Source organism: Perognathus longimembris, chromosome 2 (genome assembly GCF_023159225.1).
Source record: "Perognathus longimembris pacificus isolate PPM17 chromosome 2, ASM2315922v1, whole genome shotgun sequence".
NCBI classification, from domain to species: Eukaryota; Metazoa; Chordata; class Mammalia; order Rodentia; family Heteromyidae; genus Perognathus; species Perognathus longimembris.
The window spans coordinates 140,312,144-140,333,344 of NC_063162.1; the positions used below are offsets into that span (position 1 = coordinate 140,312,144).

At 37.6% G+C, this 21,201-nt stretch overlaps 1 protein-coding gene across 12 annotated transcripts in view; it reads right to left on the reverse strand.

Annotated features, from left to right (window-relative positions):
- Positions 1–21,201, reverse strand: part of Cnot4 (CCR4-NOT transcription complex subunit 4) — a 114,409-nt gene that overhangs the window by 14,812 nt on the left and 78,396 nt on the right. For 2 of the 12 annotated variants that reach the window (XM_048340273.1, XM_048340274.1), the window contains exon 11: positions 18,997–20,688. The exons of 9 other annotated variants lie outside the window; for them this stretch is intronic. In XM_048340273.1, the coding sequence (XP_048196230.1) occupies positions 20,588–20,688 (101 nt within the window). In that variant the 3' untranslated portion in view covers positions 18,997–20,587. Of the gene's footprint in view, positions 1–10,567; positions 11,607–18,996; positions 20,689–21,201 lie in introns of those variants that run through there. One more of the 12 variants, XM_048340277.1, reaches the window with a different exon arrangement.

Consider the following 21,201-nt stretch of genomic DNA (forward strand, 5'->3'; position numbering starts at 1 on the left):
TCATTTATCCTAAAGCAGCAAGTATACCAGGAAAATGGACAATTTTAGCTTTGAGAAGGGAGCATGTTTTAAGTAGTTCAGAAGAATAAAAGTGTACTACTCTTGTCTCCATTTGTGTGTGTGTGTGCGCGTGCGCATGCTTCATGTCAGTTCCAGGGCTTACACTCAAGACCTCACGCTCTTGCTCAGCTTGCTTGCTGGACCTGCACTACCACTTGAACCACACCTCTAGTTCAGTTGCAGTCCGCTATTGCATGCCAAGTGCTAGATGAAGAAAGAATGAGACAGGAAACTAGCTAAATATTAACTTCAAAATAGTTCATCTCAATACAGCTATACCTGAAATCATCTCCTTTACCCATCCCATCTAAATTGCCTCCAACCCAGTTTTGTTTTGGCCATGGGCTTCTAGTGAGTCGTCCTTGAAATACATGACAAGGTTTATTTTTTCATTCATTCATTTATTTTTGCATTGCTGGAGACTGAATCTAGGGCCTCCCATGTGTTAAGCAAGCACTCTATCACTGAACTACATGCCCAGGCCTACGAACACTCTAGAGGCCATTATTCTTCACTGTAGGGGCAGTCCTATGCATTGTGGGATGTACCCACTAGATACTAGGAGCATCAATGTCCCCAGTTGTGACAACCAAACCTGTCTTTCAGACCTTACAAATAGAGGCAGGGAGACAAGTGAGACCTACTGATAAAGGAAGGACATTTCTTTTTTGTTTCTAAGGCTTTAAATAATACCATTAGAATACAAATTTCTCCTTCAAAAAGTACCAGAGTTAGCATGGGTAGTTCATGCCTTAGTCCTAGATATTCAGAAGGCTGAGATCTGAGGCTCACTGTTCAAAGCCAGCCCCGGCAGGCAGGAAAGTTCAAAAACCAGAAATGGAGCTGTGGCTCAAGTGGTAGAATGTTAGCCTTAAACACAAAATCTCAGGGACAGCATTCAGGCCCAGAGTTCAAGCCTAGGATCAGCATTCATCTCCCCGCCCACACACAAGATTTTGGGCCAGGGACCCATCTGATGTAACTTCATTCCCCCTTATAAGACTTCCTGCTGGGAATACAATACATGCAAGTCAGTAAGTCTAATGGAGGAAAACATTATAACCTTGGACATGTTATCATACTTAAGTCTTTTATTATCCCAGGACCCTGTTTCATAAGCAGGAATGACATCTGCCTTATCCTTTCACACAAATGAGAGAAGAAAAAGCATGGTTACTATTTAATAAATGCCTGACAATAAATGGTACTGTAGTGGTCACTTTGCAATAAGCCCAGGCAGGGGATTTCTTACTCACCAGGAACTGGTCCTGGATGGGATAATACCATTATTCTCACAGAGAACTGTGTAGTCAGTCTCCTTAATGAGCTTTCTCATCACCAAAACATTGCAAAGACAAATTAGATATGGGGTAGTAATACTTTAATCTTTCTACAAGAAAGACTTGAAAAAGACCAAGCAAAAATACAATGAAAAGCAAATTACTGGATATTTTAAATTAAAAATAAAATTTTACTTTTAAAGTACTTCATTGGTGGTAGTATAATAATGCATTGGGGCATTATATTAGCAATAAACATATTGCTATGTTTAAATGTTTTATGAGACTAGGAACTAATTTTACCTTATAATATATAAATATGTACAACATAACAAAACACTCTTCAGTTCTAAGCAATTTGAATGCTGTAGGACTTAAAGACATACCACTTCAAATACTTCCGAATGCCCAACACCATGTTCTCTGTATTAAAAGTCTATAAAAGTCTGTAAAACAGACCTCAGTTTAGTTGGCTCAGGAAGCCTTTTATTAAAGAAGATATTATGGCTAAAATTCTGCCTAACACCTAATCCTTAACTAGTTCATCATCACACACTGTAAAGCAAGCTGATGATTTTAGCAACAAAAATTAAAAGTCCATATGCAATGTATGTGTTAAGGCTAACACATCTCCTTACTGTTTTCAATGTGCAAGGGGCATAAAAGTACTAAATGCTTGTTTTCTTACAAATCATCAAGTTAGTGATTTCATGAAAGCACATTCCTTCTGAGCAACTGAAAAGAAATGTCTATAAGCACTACAGGAAAAAAACCCTACAACACAGTTCTAACCCATTGGGTACACACTGGAATGAGCAGCTGGGTGCAAAATGGTAGCATTCATGAAATCTACATCTTAGTTATTACTACAGGCTCTCTTGACCCTGAAAATCTGCAACAGGTTCAAACTATCTCTGATATTTCTACACTGGGATAATCCAACTATGTCCTAGGGAGTGAAGAGAAAGGTATTACAAGCAATAGCTATCTTGTAAAATAAAATTAAGCTGTGTTCTGACATCAGATCTCCCAGAGACTACCATACAATGGTAGCGTAAGTGGGTATAGTTGGTCTTATAGTAGCCAGAATGTTTGGTTCCTTTCTGCTCCTTATATTAACTGTACTATGTTTATTATTATGAATTGCAAAACAGAAGAAAACCTGCTCCCTACAAAAAACTACCTCTGGCCAAACGCCAGTGAGTTTTTCCTATTTGTGTAAAATCTTTAGCCTCAAGAATGGAAGAAGTTGAGAGGGGAGGGCACTAAGACAATATATGCCCCCACTACCCTGGTTTCATCTGGCTTACATATTAGGGCATCATGCAAGATTCATTGAAAACTAACATCTGATTAGCTGGGTATAGTGGTACAAGTCTGTAGTCCCAGCACCTGGGAGGTGAGGCAGGAGGACTGGGAGTTTGAGGCCAGACTAGGGTTGATAATCAGACCCTATTTCTCAATTAAAAAAAAATGTATATACATATATTTGCCTGTATATATACTTTACTTACATGTCTATTTGTGTGTGTTTACATGTATGTATGTATCTCAGATCTCTTTATAATGCAGATCTCTTTATAATAACAACACAGTGTAAGAAAACAGACTTCAGACAAGCCCCAAACAAAAATACTCAGTATGTGTTTCAACTAACACAGTTCTTTCTTCTTTTGCCAGGGGGGATGAACTGAGGGACTGAGCGCTGCCTCTGAACCTCTTTGCACTCAAGGCTAGCACGCTACCACTTGAGCCATAGTGCTACTTCCAGTTTTTTCTGAGTAGTTTATAGGAGAAAAGTCTCATAGACTTTCCTGCCCAGGCTGGCTTTGAACAATGATCCTCAGATCTCAGCCTCCTGAGTAGCTGGCATTACAGGCGTGAACCACTGATACCCAGCTCAACTAACATTTCTGCACCATCAAATCAGGATACTATGCCTTCTTAAGAATTTTTGCCTCTACTGTCTCTTGGTATCTCTCCTCAAGATGCAAGGTCATTTCATTTGAATAAACTCATAGGCTTTTATTAACTAGCTTGGTACAATTACATTCACAAATCTTCCAATTTCTCCAGGTTTTGTTTGGGCACTTTTCAGTTTTCCATTACAAGCTGCAGTACCGAGGCCAGAGACTTTACACTTCCTGGTGCCTTATGAGAGTGATAAGACATGCTTCTAATAGCAAGTATCCAATGGGAGTCCCAGTTACAAAATATTCCTAAAATTTCTATCTGTACGTTAGTTGTTAAGCTGTATCTGTGGCTATTCCACAGAGCTCCAATTTACCACCTGAACTTGTTTTTTTCTCAAAAGCTTTAATCTCCACTGTTGTCCTTCACAGTTCTAAGTCAGAGGTTCCTACTTATTGCATCTTCAGTGGAGCACAGGAACAGCCTATCTTAGCCTCTGTCCAACCTCCTTCTTGCCCACCAGCCTATCTCACCTCATTATTTCCTACAGTTTGGGGGGTTAGAGTTTATTTCAATCAGTGCCTTTTTCCCCCACAAAAGCCTAAACTCCCTCAACCTTCAACAGTATGTCTCCAAGTGACTCAAATACAAATGAATTCTGCAACATGAAATTTTAAAGAATTGGCAAAATTTGTTATAGTAAAACTTAAATAGAAAACTTTATAAGTGTTTGCTGAACTTTAGGAGTGCTACAAAAATCATCTCAATTTACTGAGTAACTATGATATGCAGGGAAACTGACTGCCAATGAATTCTCTCAGCTAGTCACCATACCATCAGTAAATGAAAAAAAGTTATTTTACTTAGATGATAGAGTTTATTCTTAAATTTCTAGGATTGTGTTTATTATGCAAACAGCAAAACAGACAAGTACTGCGAAGCAGATTTGCTGAGGGCACAAACAAAAATCTGAAGGGTTTCACAGACCTGAAAGTAAAGTTAGAAATTTTTTTTTTTTTTTTTTTTGGCCAGTCCTGGGCCTTGGACTCAGGGCCTGGGCACTGTCCCTGGCTTCTTTTTGCTCAAGGCTAGCACTCTACCACTTGAGCCACAGCACCACTCCTGGCCTTTTTCTGTTTATGTGGTGCTGGGGAATCGAACTCAGGGCTTCATATATAGGAGACAACAGGCACTCTTGCCACTAGGCCATATTCCCAGCCCCAAGTTAGAAATTTTTTAAGATGCAAATGAAAAGAGATCTGAGCAGAAAGACAGAACTTAACACAGTAACAAAAAGGCACAATTTTGTTTAAAGTCTCCTTTTTCTTCCACCCAGGTAATTCTAGCTGACAGCTCCTATGGCCTAAGCAATATGGCATGTAGTTCAGTGACTGTAGTTACAAATTATTTGTTTCTACATTGCTGCAGACTTGAAGGTCCAATGAGGTAGAACATGAATTTTTAAAACAAAGTCTATACAATTCTTTGAACAAACAGTTCTCTCCAAAAGATGCAAATCTTTCTAAACTCAGAAGGAAGTCAAGGTTTGGGGGCCCAGAAAGCTTTCCTTGCATGTAAACCAAGAAAAATGAGCCACTGAGATTATTTTCAATCAAATGCCAAAACACAAGTGAATGTAGTTTTTAAAAGCCAGGGGCTGGGGATATGGCCTAGTGGCAAGAGAGCTTGCCTCGTATACATGAGGCCCTGGGTTCGATTCTCCAGCACCACATATACAGAAAACGGCCAGAAGTGGCACTGTGGCTCAAGTGGCAGAGTGCTAGCCTTGAGCAAAAAGAAGCCAGGGACAGTGCTCAGGCCCTGAGTCCAAGGCCCAGGACTGGCCAAAAAAAAAAGCCAAATGAACTGCTGGGCACCTGTGTAGCTCATGCCAAGAATCTTAGGTAATCAAGAGGCTGAGATCTGAGGATTGTGGTTCAAAGCAAGCCTGGGTAGAAAAGTTTATTAGATTCTGTTTCCAATAGCCAAAAAGTCATAGGTGGAGCTGTGGCTCAAATGGCAGCTTGCCAGCCTTAAGCAAAAAGCTAAGGGAAAACAGCCTGGCCCTGAGTTCAAGCCACATTAACATACCCCTCAACACACACACACACACACACACACACACACACACACACACACACACACACACACAAAATGGATACATTTTTAAAATCCAATGCACCAATATTGTTTAAACAAGAATGCTTTAAAATATTCCAGTATTATGTGTACAGAACAGTGATGATGGTCTGCAAGAAGTATTTTACCCATTTTCTACTCATTCACTCTGTATTCCACACATTTGGCTATTTAAGCACTAACCATCCAAAGATATTAAGTTGCAGCTCCATTTTACAAATAAGGCAGCTGAGTATGTTTTGTCCAAGATTACAGAGTTAAAGTGTTATAGTCTAATCAAAATCAGCCCCAAATCAGGGTTGCATCTTCCCCCAAAGACCTGGTTGTGGTTGGACTTACTGAAGCACATAGGAAAGGAAGGTAGGCATGTTTCAGTAACACTCTGAACATGACACAATAAACACTGACAGGATGACCAAAGAAGAAAGCAATTAATTCTGCCATCCTTCAGGGAGGACTACTGGTGACAAGGAAGGCAGCAAGCCAGAGAAGCTGATGTGGAAGAGGAAAAAGAGCACTGACCAGAGGAGAGGGCAGGCAGCAAGTAACAAAAGTGGGAACATTCCAAATGCAAGTAGATGAGTTTTGTACAATGTGCTCATTTTTCTCTTCTAGAATGTTCCTGAAAGAATCTATAAATCCATTTGGGGCAAAAATCAAACAGAACAGGAAGCCATCTAGACAACTGTTTTGTGAGGATATCTGTGAAGTTATATATAAAATAAAGTAGATTAAAGTTTACTATGAGGGGCTGGGAATATGGCCTAGTGGTATGCATGTAGCCCTGGGTTCGATTCCTCAGCACCACATATATAGAAAAAACTAGAAGTGGCACTGTGGCTCAAGTGGTAGAGTACTAGCCTTGAGCAAAAAAAGAAGCCAGGAACAGTGCTCAGGCCCTGAGTTCAAGCCCCAGGACTGGCAAAACAAACAAACAAAAATTTTAATATGAAAGACACGTACATTCTTAGAGGTATCCTAAAGAAGATCTGATGCAACCTGAGCTAGAAGATATAACAATCCAGATAATGGAAGAAGGACCCTCCCTCCCCCCCAAAAAAAGTTCATCTAAGAAATTTATAAAGCCTGAAATGAGAAGACAGGAGGAAAGCATTTAAGTGAGCACAAAACTGAGCACTGACTATGAACCCTGTAGGAGATTAAAAAATGACCAAGAGGGTGTGTAATCCAGAGATGCAACATACATCACTAGGAGATTTCCCCCAAACACAGTATAAAACTAGAGGTGTGGAAGGTTGTCAGTACCCCCAATATCTTTTGAGATCTAAATCTGCTATAAGAAAATAAACATGATCAAAGTCTCTTGCTGATCATCTACTTGTCTTTTCCAAGATGGTGAGGAGGAAGGGAATTTTAATTTTCAACTTAATTCCGACCAACAAAGAACTGGCTGTCTACTGTAAAATCACAAACCTAGAAGTATGTGACATCCTTTTAGGACACACAGAAGCAAAGAATGAGAATAAATGATTTCTTGGATGATTCCTGGCTATTTTTTTTGCAATCACCAATGTGTTGATAAATACTACCAGTAATGTTTCTTAAGGGAACAATGTTTCCAGGTGGGGAATGACTGTCTCAAGGCTACATACAGGCAGTGACTCACAGGCCACAGGAAGTGCTAAAACATTGTCACCTCAGCTTCAAAATAATAAAGGATACTAATAAGAAAAGCAAATGTGAGGAAAACTAAGTAGAGAATAAAATGGTAAGGAAAGTGCTATTAAATAAATTCTTTTAAAAGTAGAGGGTGGGAGTATTGGGAAGATATTGAAGCGCCAAAGCCAAGGTTACCAAAGCTCAGAGGTCAAAAAGGGTATTGGATCACACAACTGGGGGTGACAGGAGGTAGCAAACCTTAACACTGAATGCCACAACAGAACCAAGAGGTAAATTTTAAGACAGGTGAAAGTGGTGAAGCCCCAACAAAAGCATATCCATGCCTTGAAGGCTCCAGAAGCAACATGTCCTCAATTCACTATTTTCTTTTCTACAAACACAATGAGTGTTTACTCTGTACAAAGTAGACACATCTTTTGCATTTAGCAGCCTAGTAGCCACACACTGTTCTGCTTCTTTTTAGTCTATTGGATCACTGAAGATTGGCCATTCCAGATAAAGTCAATGATAGCTTTTCTCTGTTTAGTACCAAGAAAGTATTTTTAGGTTCCCACTCAAATGAAATATTTGGCTGCCTTTATAACAGTTCCTCCTGGTGGTTATGTACCTTACTGAAATTCCTAAGATATTCTATTGTCAAAATTAACAGATTTCCAAATTATGTAAAGGTTAGTAAAAAGATCAAACCTAGTTCTCTCCCATAGTTTGATTACACAGCCCATTTTTATTCTAGTAGTGAATATCGGAGTCATCTTTTTCTAAAAGACAGCTCCTATAAGCACAGAATTATCTTGTGTTTAATCAGTCACAAGAATTTCAAGTGACTAAAATTGCCGACAATTTAAAATATTAATTTAAAAATTCTTTAAAACTAAGGTATGAACTTCATATTTTTAAAGTGCTTTAAGGCATTCAAGTGATGACTTTAACTTCATAAAAAAGTTTGGAAAATGACATGATTGAAACAGGTAAGTGTATAATCATGGTGATACTCTTCCAAAGTTACAGACTAATTATATATCAATAGGAGTTCTTTCTTATTCTGTGTTATTCAAACTAAGAATATTTGTTACGACTTGTATTGAGACTTATTAAAATAAATATAAATGGAGCACTGGAGGGTTACACATGTAATCCTAGCTACTCAGGAGGCTAGTATCTAAGGACTGTAGTTTGAAGCCAACCTGGGCAGGAAAGTCCACGAGACTCTTATCTCCAATTAATTACCAAAAAGAAAGAAAAAGAAAAGCCACAATTGGAGCTTTGTGGCTCAAGTGGTGGAGACCTAGCATTGAGCAAAAAAGCTCAGTGACAGCACCCAGGCCCTGAGTTCAAGCTCCAGGACAAGGACGCACGCATGCATGCACACACATTTTGCTATTTTAGTAAAGTGTAATTTAATGGGGGGGAAAAAGGCTAAAAAATATATAAATGTGTAAACACTAAAAGAAGCCAATGTGGAAAGGCTGGATACTATTATTCCAAACACAGGACATATTTAAAAGGCAAAACTATGGAGACATTAAGAAATGTAGGGAGGAGGGATGGAAAAGCAAAGAGGTTTCCAGGGAAAGACAACCGCTCTACACAGTACTATGACAGATGAATGCCATTACACACTTACCCAAACCCACAGAATGTGCACTACAGTGAACTCTACTGTAACACTATGGACTCTGGGTGATAGCAGTGTGTCAAGGTTGGTTCATCAAAAGACCACTCACTGTAGGATACTGATAACAGGAAATTGCACATGTGAAGGAACAGACAGCAATGGAGAACCTTTGTATATCTTATTCAGCAGAGTCCACTTTTAAGAAGGATTATTTTGCTCTTCCTTTCTCCTTACAATTTATTCATTTATTAGAGTAAATGAAAAGTCTTTTACTTTCAATTTTCAAATAATTTCTCAATTTAGAGTCTTCATCTGTGGAGACTTTTCAGTGCCACAGATAATGTTCTGCTGTTGACTATTACACTGTTCATGCTACACAGTTGGAATTATTCCGCTGATTATTTTTCTTATTTTACACATATACAAAGTCAGGCCCAGTCAGAACCCATCCTTTCCAGTATTACAAAAAAAGGAACTCCTATGGATAACAATATTTCAAAAGACTGTTGCTCAAAATGTTCACTACTAGTGTACTAAGTGGATTTAGTTTAATAACCACATAAAAATGTCTTTATCCTTAGCTATAATATAACATAGTTGAGTTTATAACAATTGCCAGAAATGGCCTTGATAGAACCAATTCTCAATGTGATAATCTTACTGTAAAGGAGGCAGGAAGGAAAAAGGGAATGAAGGTTTAAATGAATCCATTTAAAAAATATAAATCAGAAGCTGTACTTCTTAGACATCCTGGAATTTTTATACTGCACTAGAACTACTGTTTTGTGAAAAAATTAATTCCATTAAAATAAATTTATTTTAGTCATACTGTTTAAACATGTTAAGTGAATTTAAAAGGTGAGTTTAAGTGTTAGTCATCTTAAAAATGGAGTGAGCTGAATACCAACATTTTCTAAAATAAAAAACCTTTATTGATACAACATTTTAACAGTGTAGTCAGTAGTTACTCTTCAATCTACTTCAAAACTAAGACTATTCTGCTTAACTATGTTATGAATGAAGACCACAGGTAGAAGAGAAGAAAAACTATGATCACTTAAAATCAAAAGCCCGTCTAGAAATCAGCTGAAAGGTTAGAAGCATGGCTCCCAGGGTCTGGTGAGTACAGAGATGTAAGTAAACACTCTGGGTCTCAACAGAGAGCTCTCTCTTCTGAAAAAGGAAGATTCAGCTGGGTCCAGTAGGGAAATTACACAAATAGTAAAAATTATGATCAAGCTGTGACCACCCCACCAATTGTGGTGATTTCTTCTTTGTCCAAAATTAGGAAAAACAAACCATAGAGCTGAGCATAGCTAATAGAATGTTGAGACTGAAGGTGATCATGAATTAAAACCTGAAAGTTTGTTGTAACAAAAAGTTTGTGTTGGTGGTTCATGTTTGCAATCATAGTTACTAGGAGGCTGAGATCTAAGGATTGTGGTTGGAAGCCAAACTGGGCAAAAAAGTCCGTGAGATTGTTATCTCCAATTAAACACAAGAAAGAGAAAGGAAGAAAATGAGGGAGGGAGGGAGGGAGAGAGGGAGGGAGGGAGGGAGGGAAAAAAGCCAGAAGCAGAGCTGTGGCAGTGCTAGCCTTGAGCAAAATAGCTCAGGAATAGCACCCAGGCAGAGTTCAAGCCCCACAATAAGCACGTGTGCATGCTTCCCTATATATTTGGAGCATATTTAAGTTATGTTTAAATAATACCTATTGTTTAAAATAAAGGTGTGGTCAAGAATTTATAGTACATAGCTAAACTGACTATACTGAAACTCAAGATGTTATACCTGTCTAGTACCAGAAGAATTTTACAGTGTAAAAGAAAAAATACCTCACAGTAAATCTTAAACAGGTATTAGAAATAAACAAGGCATATATAGAGCCATAACCCACTAATTGTGCTTTTGTTTATTGGGTGGGGGGGCAGCACTGCTGGGGATCAAAACCAGTGCTGTGCATATATGCTAGGCAAGTGCTATAACTATGAATTTTAATAAAAACAAGTATTTTTAGGCTGGATGTCATAGCTCCTGCTTGTAATCCCAGCTACTTGGGAGGCATCCTGGAAGATTCCCAGGATGAGGTTAGCCCAGGCAAAAAGTTAGCAAGATCCCACCTCAATAAACAAGCTTAATATGGAGGTTCTTGCCTGTAACCCCAGTGGGGTGGGAGGCATACTCATAGGAGGATCACAGTCTGAGATCAGTCTGGGTAAAGGCCCCTACTGGACAAATACAGCAAAAGGAATGGTGACTGGTCTGAGGCCGTAAGAGTGCTTGTCTAGCAAATCCAATGCCCTGAGTTCAAATCCTAATGGAAACAATGAACAATGGCATGTAATCCAATAGTCAGTTTAAGGTCAACGCAAAACTTTCCTACTTGACTGCTGAAGTCATAATTCAAAGCCTCCTTTACCTTTAGCTGGGTACTGAGATTATAGATGTAACGAAGGAAAAAATAAGCAGCTTCAGGGTGCCAGACTTCTTGCAAATACCAATGGATAACACCACAGGGTGTAAAACAGCCCAATAAAGTTCCAGATCACTGTGTTCTGCTGAGACTGTAAAAGTGCAAATAACATTACAGTCCTTGGGATACAATCTCACCATATTAGGAAACAGCACTAGGCTACAAGAGTTGATTGTAGTCAGCTTCCTTGGTTTTCTTCTTAGAGATGGTGATGGTATTATCATCTTTGGTCCTGATGGAGCTTTCCCTGTTTCAGTATGCTGAAAACAACAATCTCCTCGATTGAAAAAAAGTAGACAGGGTACCGTTCTACAAGGTGTACCACTGGATAGCTCTTCTTTAAAGATGAAACTGAGAGCATACCTCTCAGTAGATGGGTGAGTGTAATGCATCTTGGTGCCATTCCGATAAGATATTTTTATTTTGTAGTATTAGAGATGTCAGCATTCTAGTGGTAATGCATGTGGTCCTTAAATGCTCTTTGGTGCTGCAGAAAAGTTCAGGGTAAATTAAATTCCACCTTGGTTTTATTCTGTGTTTTAGTTCTGACATCAGTAATTATGTAATTAAGTCTACATCAAGCATAATTGCAAGCTTACAATTTTTCTCTTCCTTAAGTTACCCCAGGAAGGGAACATTTAACACAAGGCTGACTTGACAACTTATAGAATCTTTGATAACTGTCAGTTCATGGACGTTTTGAAAGCCATCAATTCATTATTTGCATTGATTCAGTTAAAAGACCTTACCTGAGAAGATTACTATCATAAAGTAAAATACAACATTGTTTAGGGACATATATACGTGTGTGTATACATACATACATATATATGGAATCTTTATGTATTTTTCCCACAGAGTTATTTATATGAAAGCAAAGTCAGATGGTAAAGGCTAAAGGAGTTCCTGAATTGCTGTTTGAATGTGAAAAGAAAAATCACCAGGAAAGTAATCATTGTTATGATTATTTGATCTTTAAAAAGGGGATTGTAAAAGTTTTATATCAATCAGAACTCTCGTTTCATTATTCTATTATAAAACTTTTTTTTAATCTTTTCTGTAGGCTTTCCCAAAGACTATGACATAGGATGGTTATGTTTAGTAGTGGGAGAATTTAATGAGAAAAAAAGTTAAACCTGCATTTAAATAGTTTGTACTATTTAACTATAGTGCATTTAAATAGTCTTTGCTCCCTTCAAACACAAAAGGGCTGAGAGACAGAATTTAAAAAACAACAAGACATAGCAAAGCTCTTGAATATATGGAATTGAAACACAGCAAGAATAAAAACATAAGCAGTCATAAAGAAGTAGCCTGACACTGTTTCCTGGGTTGTATTCACTAAGTGGAGGGTTTAGCTAAGATTAGTTTATGTACTCTCCCTTTCCCAGCCAAATAACATACTAGGTCAGCTAAGGCAGCTGGTTAAGGTCTGACCAGCAATATAAGGTAGCTATGCAAACAGTCATGGAAGCAAATGACAGCCCAGAAAGGAGGTTCAGGAAGCTGTGGTTTCTCCCTCCATCTGCATGGTTTCACAAACATGGTATTCTTGAACAATGATTTATTCCAAAGCATTATGATTTTCAAATGTCATAGTTGATATCACAGCCACCATACACAGACACACATCTAGTAGAACTTAAAAATATTTTCATGACAGAAAATTAAGGTTGCTTAGATGAAAGCAGATATCTTCATCCTTGCCCTTCTACACTTCAGCAATTATTCTCAAAGGTTATAGCCTAAATACACAGAATATAAAGGACCAAGGGTAGAATAGCCCATCAATTTATAGATTTTATTTATTCACATCATACATTCTCTTGGGGGGAAAATTACCAATATATTTTTGTAATCTACTAAAACCCTTGTTGCCTTCCTCTCTACTCTCCTTAATGCTGATTTTAAGTATAATTTTTTACATAAATCAAGCAGAATAGTGTAATAACTAACTACGGAGACACTTTGCCTTTGTAAGTGGAAAGTCTATTGGTGCAGTATTCTTAGTTAGTTGCTGGCATGACTGGGAGAAGTTAGCTCACCTATAATCTGAGCTCCTCAACTACCAGACTCATCAGGTCCCACACCAAGTCCCTCTATTTAACCATTCATGCCCTTCATGTCATTTCAATGGTTCATTTCTACCATTTCCTTACACTTACTGGCTGGCTTATACCTGCTTTATCTCACTTGTTTTTCCACTGCCACTCCCCAGTTCTTCCCTTCATGTCTTCCTACCATGATTTCAGAAGTCTGCCTTTTGATTATCTCCGTTTTTAAGAAACCTGACCCAAGATTTCCCTGGCAATACCATGCATTTGGCTTTCGTGGGTTGAGTTCTACTCTCAGAAGATAAAAAGGAAACCAGGTAGAGAAAAGACTGTAGGGATTATAAAAGCTAGCCTTCTTTCCAGCCTCCAGCCCTGATTAGACATCAAGCTACCATCCTCTCTTTGCTTCTCACCCATCATTTAGAAATGAAAGGTCCTCACACTGATCATCCACCAAATTGATAATCATGCCCACATAGAAAACTGCCTCAGTGGACTCTTCTGGACTAGAAGAAGATCAAAAACACAGATTAAGGGGTGGGTTAGGTAAAGAGGACAAGAACATACAGCTATCCAAGAGGACAACACTGTGTATTTGTGACACTGATAATTTGTACTAAACCAAGAATAAAGCACACCATGCACATATCTGAATTCTAAAAATTAAGCAGAACAAATCTTTACACATTTTATAGTGGTACTGGGGTTTAATGCAGAGCCTTCTAGTGCCTCATTTGGGGGGGTAGGAGCTCATGGTTTGGCCTAAGAGCCTAGTCCACAATCCTCCTTGCCTATGCCTCATGCCTAGCTGAGACTACAGCGGTGAAACATTACCCCAGGTCTAACTTTTTGCGTGGGCTCACCTCAAACCATCATCTTCCTTTTCTCTACCTCTCGAATAACTAGGGTTACAAATGTATACATCTACATCAGTCTACACTATTCTTTAATTTATTTCAAATGTACTTCTAGGCTTATTCCTAGAGATTTAGTCTAATCCCTCCCTCTTTTCAAAAACTTCCAACTCTACTTTCATTCTTATTCTCAAATAAGAATGCATTCTAGTGAATACTATTATGAGCCTCCTCAATATGTTTTCATTTTCTCTAATTCTTTTTCTGCAATATTTTCATTGCTTTAAAAAATCAGACAGATATATCCCACCTCTCTAAACCTTCACTACGTCATCTCAAGAGCTTATTTCCTCACAGCATCCAAGGAAGTCTGTTTTCCTACATTAGCCATCTTCTTTTCAGAGCTGTCACTCTTTCCTTTGAACTGGCTTTACATCTTCAAACATTTGTGCTTCTGAATTATATCAAAGCAAAGCTTCACATCTTGCTTTTCTTTTTTTCTTAACCTTTATCCAACATACTTAACCTTTCCTCATTAGTTCTAGGAATCTAGCTCTCATTCCAGATCTTTTTTTTTTTTTTTTTTTTTTTTTTTTTTTGCCAGTCCTGGGCCTTGGACTCACTTGAGCCGCAGCGCCACTTCTGGCCATTTTCTGTATATGTGGTGCTGGGGATCGAACCGAGGGCTTCATGTACACGAGGCAAGCGCTCTTGCCACTATGCCATATCCCCAGCCCCTCCAGATCTTTTTATTAAAGTCACATTTCTGTTTGTCTGTCTGTCTTCTAGTCTGTTCGTCCGTCCGTCCATCCATCCATCCACCCAATGCCAGTATTGGAGCTTAATCTCAGGGCTTGGGCTGTCTCTTAGGCTAGCACTCCAGAGATGAACAACAACTTCTTTTCTGGCTTTTTGCTGGCTAACTGGAGATAAGAGTCTTACCCAAGCTGACTTCAAATGTCAATTTTCAGTTTTCACCCTCCTAAGTAGCTGAGATTACAGATGTGAGCCACATTTTAAAATGTCACTAGAGAATCAAACTACACAGCAAGGCCTTTTCTCATACCTCATGTCTTCTGATTTCTAATGTTTCTTCATTCCAGTAAATACTATTCTAGTCCAACCCAACTAACTTGCACTGGCCATCAATGAAACTACTTTCTAACTTGCCCTAATTGTGATGAAATTGGAATATCTGTTTTCATAAAATGCTACAATCAGGTAACATCAAGCCAAAATACTAGTTTTTCACTCCTACTACATCAAGATTAAACTCTTTTCCTAATTTCAAGGCTTCAGGTACTTATCCCAGCTCCCTTGTAAAAAAAATCCATATATCCCAGGAGAGTGTGTCTTCTTAGTCTTCTTTCCTCCTGATCCCTACCAAATCAGGCTAATCTCTCCCTTTTTGGTACATGGCTTAGTCCTTTATCTCTATACGGACTTCTACCCTTTCATCTAAATTTAAGTCATCTTACAAAGCCAAAAGTCCTATATACGCTTTACGTGAAGCCTCTCTCTGTATCAGCTTACTTTTTAAAATCCTACCTTAGATTTGCTCACTAAACATTACATGAGTGAATACCTGTATAGAAAACCGCCAGGTATCTAGTTCAGGGAGGCATAGAATGGATGTTCATTAAGAGAAAAACAGACACCTAGCAATGAGGGCAGATAGACTAGCTTTATACCAGATATTATAACTGCCAATTTTATAGAATATATGTGTGTGCATGGGCACGTGCACACACACATAATTGTTTTAGGTTAGCACTTCTTTATAAGATTATTTTTAAAAAGTTACTACTTTTGATCTCTTAAGCCAATAAAGCAGATATGGGAAAACATCATGATCACCCCCTTCCAAAAACAAAAAAAAACAAAAATCTAACAAATCAACATAAGATGAAACATCTTCCAGTTTATGTCTACACAAATAATCGTTTTGTACAATTTTTGTTGCACCTAGAATCCATTCCTTTCTCTTAGCTTTTGTGGAATGCTCTAGGAGTATACCTCCTTATGAACCTATGTCATTAACAGTGAGACCTTTGACAGCTTTTGATGTTCTTGGAATTCATATAAATAAGAGCTCTATCAGAAGAGATGCATATAGAAAATGTTTACTAAAGTTGTTTAAAGACATATATACATACAGGGTTCTACATTAATTATTAAGATACTAAGAGTTAAGAAACAAGAGCATATCCATGCATAAATTAGAATAATGAATGTTTGTCATTCTATTAAGATTTTCTTTCACCTGCTTTCAAATTATCATGTTTTAAAAAATCTGAAGTATAGGTTCAACACTTTGCTGCCATTATCTTAGCAGTTACTGACAGATAACAATGAAATGACTCTGGACTGCTACAGCTGTTATGATTAAAATGGATCAAGAGCTGACTTGATTAAAAAAAAAATCGGGGGGGGGGAAGTGGGAGAAAATGAGGGAGAGGGTAACATTATCCAAAAGTAATGTACTCATTATCTGACTTATGTAACTGTAACTCCTCTGTACATCAAGTTTAAAATAAAATTTAAATTGAAAAAAAATAATGTCAAAGTGCTACTGTTACTATCCTTGATGACACAGTTTGTATTTTATTCAACCTTGTAACCCTTAAGATCTGTCTCAGCCATGCGCAGGGCCTTTCCTCCTCTATCCCAGTAGCACACTGAGCAGGGTGGGCCCGGCCCCCGACCGGTTCACAGGGTTCCTTGCAGACATCCCAGCCAGCCCCCCCAGTGCCCAGCAGATGTCTGTCAACCGATGGAGGGCCAGTTTGCCTTTGTTTTTGTGCTGGTCACCAGGCTTGAGCTCAGGGCCTGGGTACTATCCCTGAGCTTTTGTGCTCAAGGGTAGTGCCCTACCACTTGAGGCACAGCTCCACTTCCAGCTTTTTTGGTAGTTAGTTTGATATAAGAGTCTCACAGACTTTACTGCCCAGGTTGGCTTTGAACCATGATCCTCATATCTCAGCCTCCTCTGTAGCTAGGGTTGCAGGAGTGAGCCACTGGCACCTGGCTTCTATTTCCTTTATTGATAAAGGAAGATAATCACAACACTGAGCTCAGAATTGAATCAGAGCTGACCTTTGAGGTGCATGGGAAGCATTATGCATGTCTGGGGGTGCTAAGTGGGCTCAGAATCAGTAGCTCTAGGGCCTAACCCTCATCTCTTATTAGACCATGGCTCCATCACTGACTTCATAACTGAGGTCATTAAAAAGCAATGATCACCATCCAAAAAAAAAAAAAGATCTGTATCAGGTCACAACACAGAACAAATGTTTGAATACTTAACTAATGCTTCATTAAAATAAAAAATAATATATAAAAGTGGCACCCCAAAAAACCCAAAATGCATTAGGTAAGATGAAAAGGCCTAAGTATTACTAATAAAATATTTTCTAACAGAACCTAAGAAAATAAGAGTAAAGAGGCACTTCATATCATGTAACTAAAATCATTCAGTGCAGGATCCTATTGCTTACAGGAGCAGTTCAAAGGCAGTTCACCTATTCTATTCCTTTGAGAGGATGGTACTACAGCCCTCTATAAATCTGGTAACTGTGGATCTTCTCTCAGAAGAAAATAGACATACATACATTCACACAAATCCACAATTTTGCATACAGTAGTAAAGAGTTCCAGATTTCAGGCTAAAAATGCCTATGTTAGAAGGAAGAAGCTAATCACTTTGTAAAGGTTAATAATATAAAAGTAGATAAAATTTTCCTTATTCAAGACAGATCATGGGCTGGGGATATGGCCTAGTGGCAAGAGTGCTTGCCTTGTATACATGAAGCCCTGGGATCGATTCCCCAGCACCACATATACAGAAAACGGCCAGAAGTGGTGCTGTGGCTCAAGTGGCAGAGTGCTAGCCTTGAGCAAAAAGAAGCCAGGGACAGTGCTCAGGCCCTGAGTTTAAGGCCCAGGACTGGCCAAAAAAAAAAAAAAAAAAAAAAAAAACAGATCATATAGGAATTTATCAACAAAAGAAGCTTTTTAGGACCGCTCACTCTCATCCTTTTTCATTTTTTGGTAACAATGGGATTGAACTCATGCCTCTAGCCCTTTTGCTTTTATTTTTTCAGATAGTCTCTTGCTTTTGCCTGGGCCGGCCTTGGACCATGATCCTCCTATCTCCACCTCCAAAGTAACTAGGACCATAAATGTGACCTCTACATTGCCCTGTGTTTGAGACAAGCTGTCTAAGTGTTTGCCTGGGCTGACTGTAGAGCAAAGATCCTCTTATCTTGACCTCCCAAGTGGATAGGGTAACAGAAATGTACCACCACACCCAGCCAGACTTTATCATTCTTTTGAATTTTACCACTATTTTGGTTACAATTTGCTTACTACATGAAATTATGCTCTCTTTTATTATGTGGTATACAATTTCTTCTATGCTTTAGTTTAAAATTGTGAGTGGCTTTCAAGACTTCTAAAAATATTAAATGAAATGCTACAAAAAGCAGAAAACTTAGGTCTTAAATAGTCTAGACATCAGGAAATGATGTAAAAGGTAGTTCTGAGCCATTCCATACAAAAATGTAGATGTTGATGTCTAATTGTCCCAAAAGCATTCCCCTGATTTATGGTGTATCTGGAAGAAGGAAGGGAAAGTATGTTGGGAGACAGCCTTGGGAATTTATTAGGACTTCGGACAGTTCCTCTGCATAATTTAGAATGAATAAGAAGTCATATCCCAAGTTGTATACCTCCAGCATCAAGAAGTGAGCACCTACTAGGTATGGCCTTTGAAGAAAACACAGAAAATCCAAGGCTTATATTGAAAAAATGTAAGCTGGCAAAAGCCATGAGCCAGTAAGCATCATTACAAGGAGCCAGACATGTTAACAGGCCCATGAGCCTTACCCCTACAGAACACAAGCAAAGGCTTTGCCTTTTACAGCAAACTTGAAAAACATAATAATTAAGCTATGATTAAAGGCTGATGTTCACTACACATACAAAATTTTATTGGTATTTTCTAATACAGTGATTTTTTTATATTAAAATCACTTCTAAATGAAAGAGATTAACATTGATGATGAACTTTATAAAAAAAAATAATTTAAATGCCTAATTAGCTACTTTTGTACCCTCAAGTTAACCAAACCAAAAGTATCTAAGAACAAACTTTAGATTATCCTAATATACATCAGGATAAAGCCATTTCATTTGTTGCATTATATCTACTAGAAAGTAATCAGATTTCATATAACTTTTAAAATCCCAACTCCAAATAATATTAGTATCACTTTCTAATAAAGTGTTTGTTACTATTTTAACTTGCAACTGTTTATCCACAGTATTCCTTGCATGTCTTCTAACAAATTAAGGTTATCACAGTTGTCTTTTAAAAAATCAAGAGGAGGCCTGACTTTCCCTTTCTTCTCACATGCTTCATTTAACCAGACTATAATCTTATTTTCTAAATCAGCTTTTGTCGACTGCTCAAAATTAAGTTCAGCTTATTTTTCTGATTATTAATTTTAAAACTATTTCAAGAAATTTCATATGATCAAAAACAGCACTTTACATTATGTTTTAATAAAGCACTCCACGTTCTCTGTGGTTAACTAAAATTATCTATTACAGCTTACATGGCCTAATGTTAGGAAGCATTCAATCTCTTCTCTTTCATTTTAAGTCTCATTCTGGCAAAGTACTTATACTCTTATTATTGATGTCTACGATTTTTTTAAACAATGTAATTTTCAAGCAGGTATCCCAATGAACTATTTGTTCAATTAAGAAAAAGTTCCACTATGACAGTTGCTACTCACATACAATGTTTACCCCATATTCAAGTTTCTGGTAAGTCAACTAGAAGTTGAAATTCTGTTTTTGAGGCATTTCCTGGTATACTAGGCAGTGCATTAGAAAAGAGATTATATTGCATGAGGCCATAATAATTGTCTTTTAACCGTCTATGTATAATTAACAACCATTCAAAAAGAAAGTGCAAATGTGCAAATGAGAATGAACAAAACAGTTTCTACAGAGGTAATGCATAATATATGATATAAATTTAGGCAACTAAAAACAATCTCAGATAACATCCTCTAAGCATTAAATGACACCACCTTTTTTGTATATGTATCTTTCTTCTCAAGTTTTCAAAAAATCCAACAGACATTATCTTCTTAATTTTCAAGTTTTTCAAGAGTAAATTATATTACCATTTTTCACAAATCAGAAAACAAAGAACTACCATTGCTTTTGCATATTTTAAATTAATAGAGCCAAAGTAATAACAATTCTAGCTAATCTCATCTGGGATCTTAATTAGTACTATGAGTTAAAAATAGTATCACTCATGAAAAACAATGCCAAAATTATTATGCTCATAAATTATGTTAAAGGCCTAATGAAGAAATACTTTTAGCAACTATGAGGTAACACGCTAGTTGTAGCCATGAGGAACGTTTATATTGGCTCTTTTGGGTGTATACATTAAATGCAAAATCAGAAAGGAATCATGCAAAAATCCGATTGCCCATGCAAGCACCCCAGAGTCTAATCCTCTCCTCTCAGTTCTGTTGTCAGGCCACAGTAGTGTGGAGACTTGTAGGCTGCTGTCCTTGTTGTAATGAATGGGAAGAGGCTGACAGTGGCATGGTCGAAACCTTCACCTCTTCTTCCCCTGTGGAAAAGTCAGTCATGGTCTAGTTACGGGTGACTAGATTGGTTAACAGTCCCTTTAAAAATGACTTCATTATTTGGAATACTGACACAAATATAAAATACATGCTTAATGGTTGGAATCTGGATGTGAAACAAGACACAAAATTTTAAATATACTTATCAAGTATCTAGAATGTAAACTCTAAACATATCCTTAATTTTAATATTATGTCATAGGTAATACCAAATGTAATAGATTTAGGTTGCAAATATACTACTAAAACCAAAACAGAACAGAGAGAAAAGAAAGAAAAAAGACCAGAAAAGCTCTTCTTTTCCAAGCCAATTGGCACTTATAAATACAGGCACATGGTAAAAAGTAGTATTTTGTGAAAAAATTGAAACTATATATTCATGGGAGCAAAAAACTGATTTTCAAAAGAAGAAAATTATAATGTTATGTTTTAAAAGCATAAGTTATGTATTACAAAAAATGAAATAATAGCTACAAATAGTAACTTAGTAAACAAAC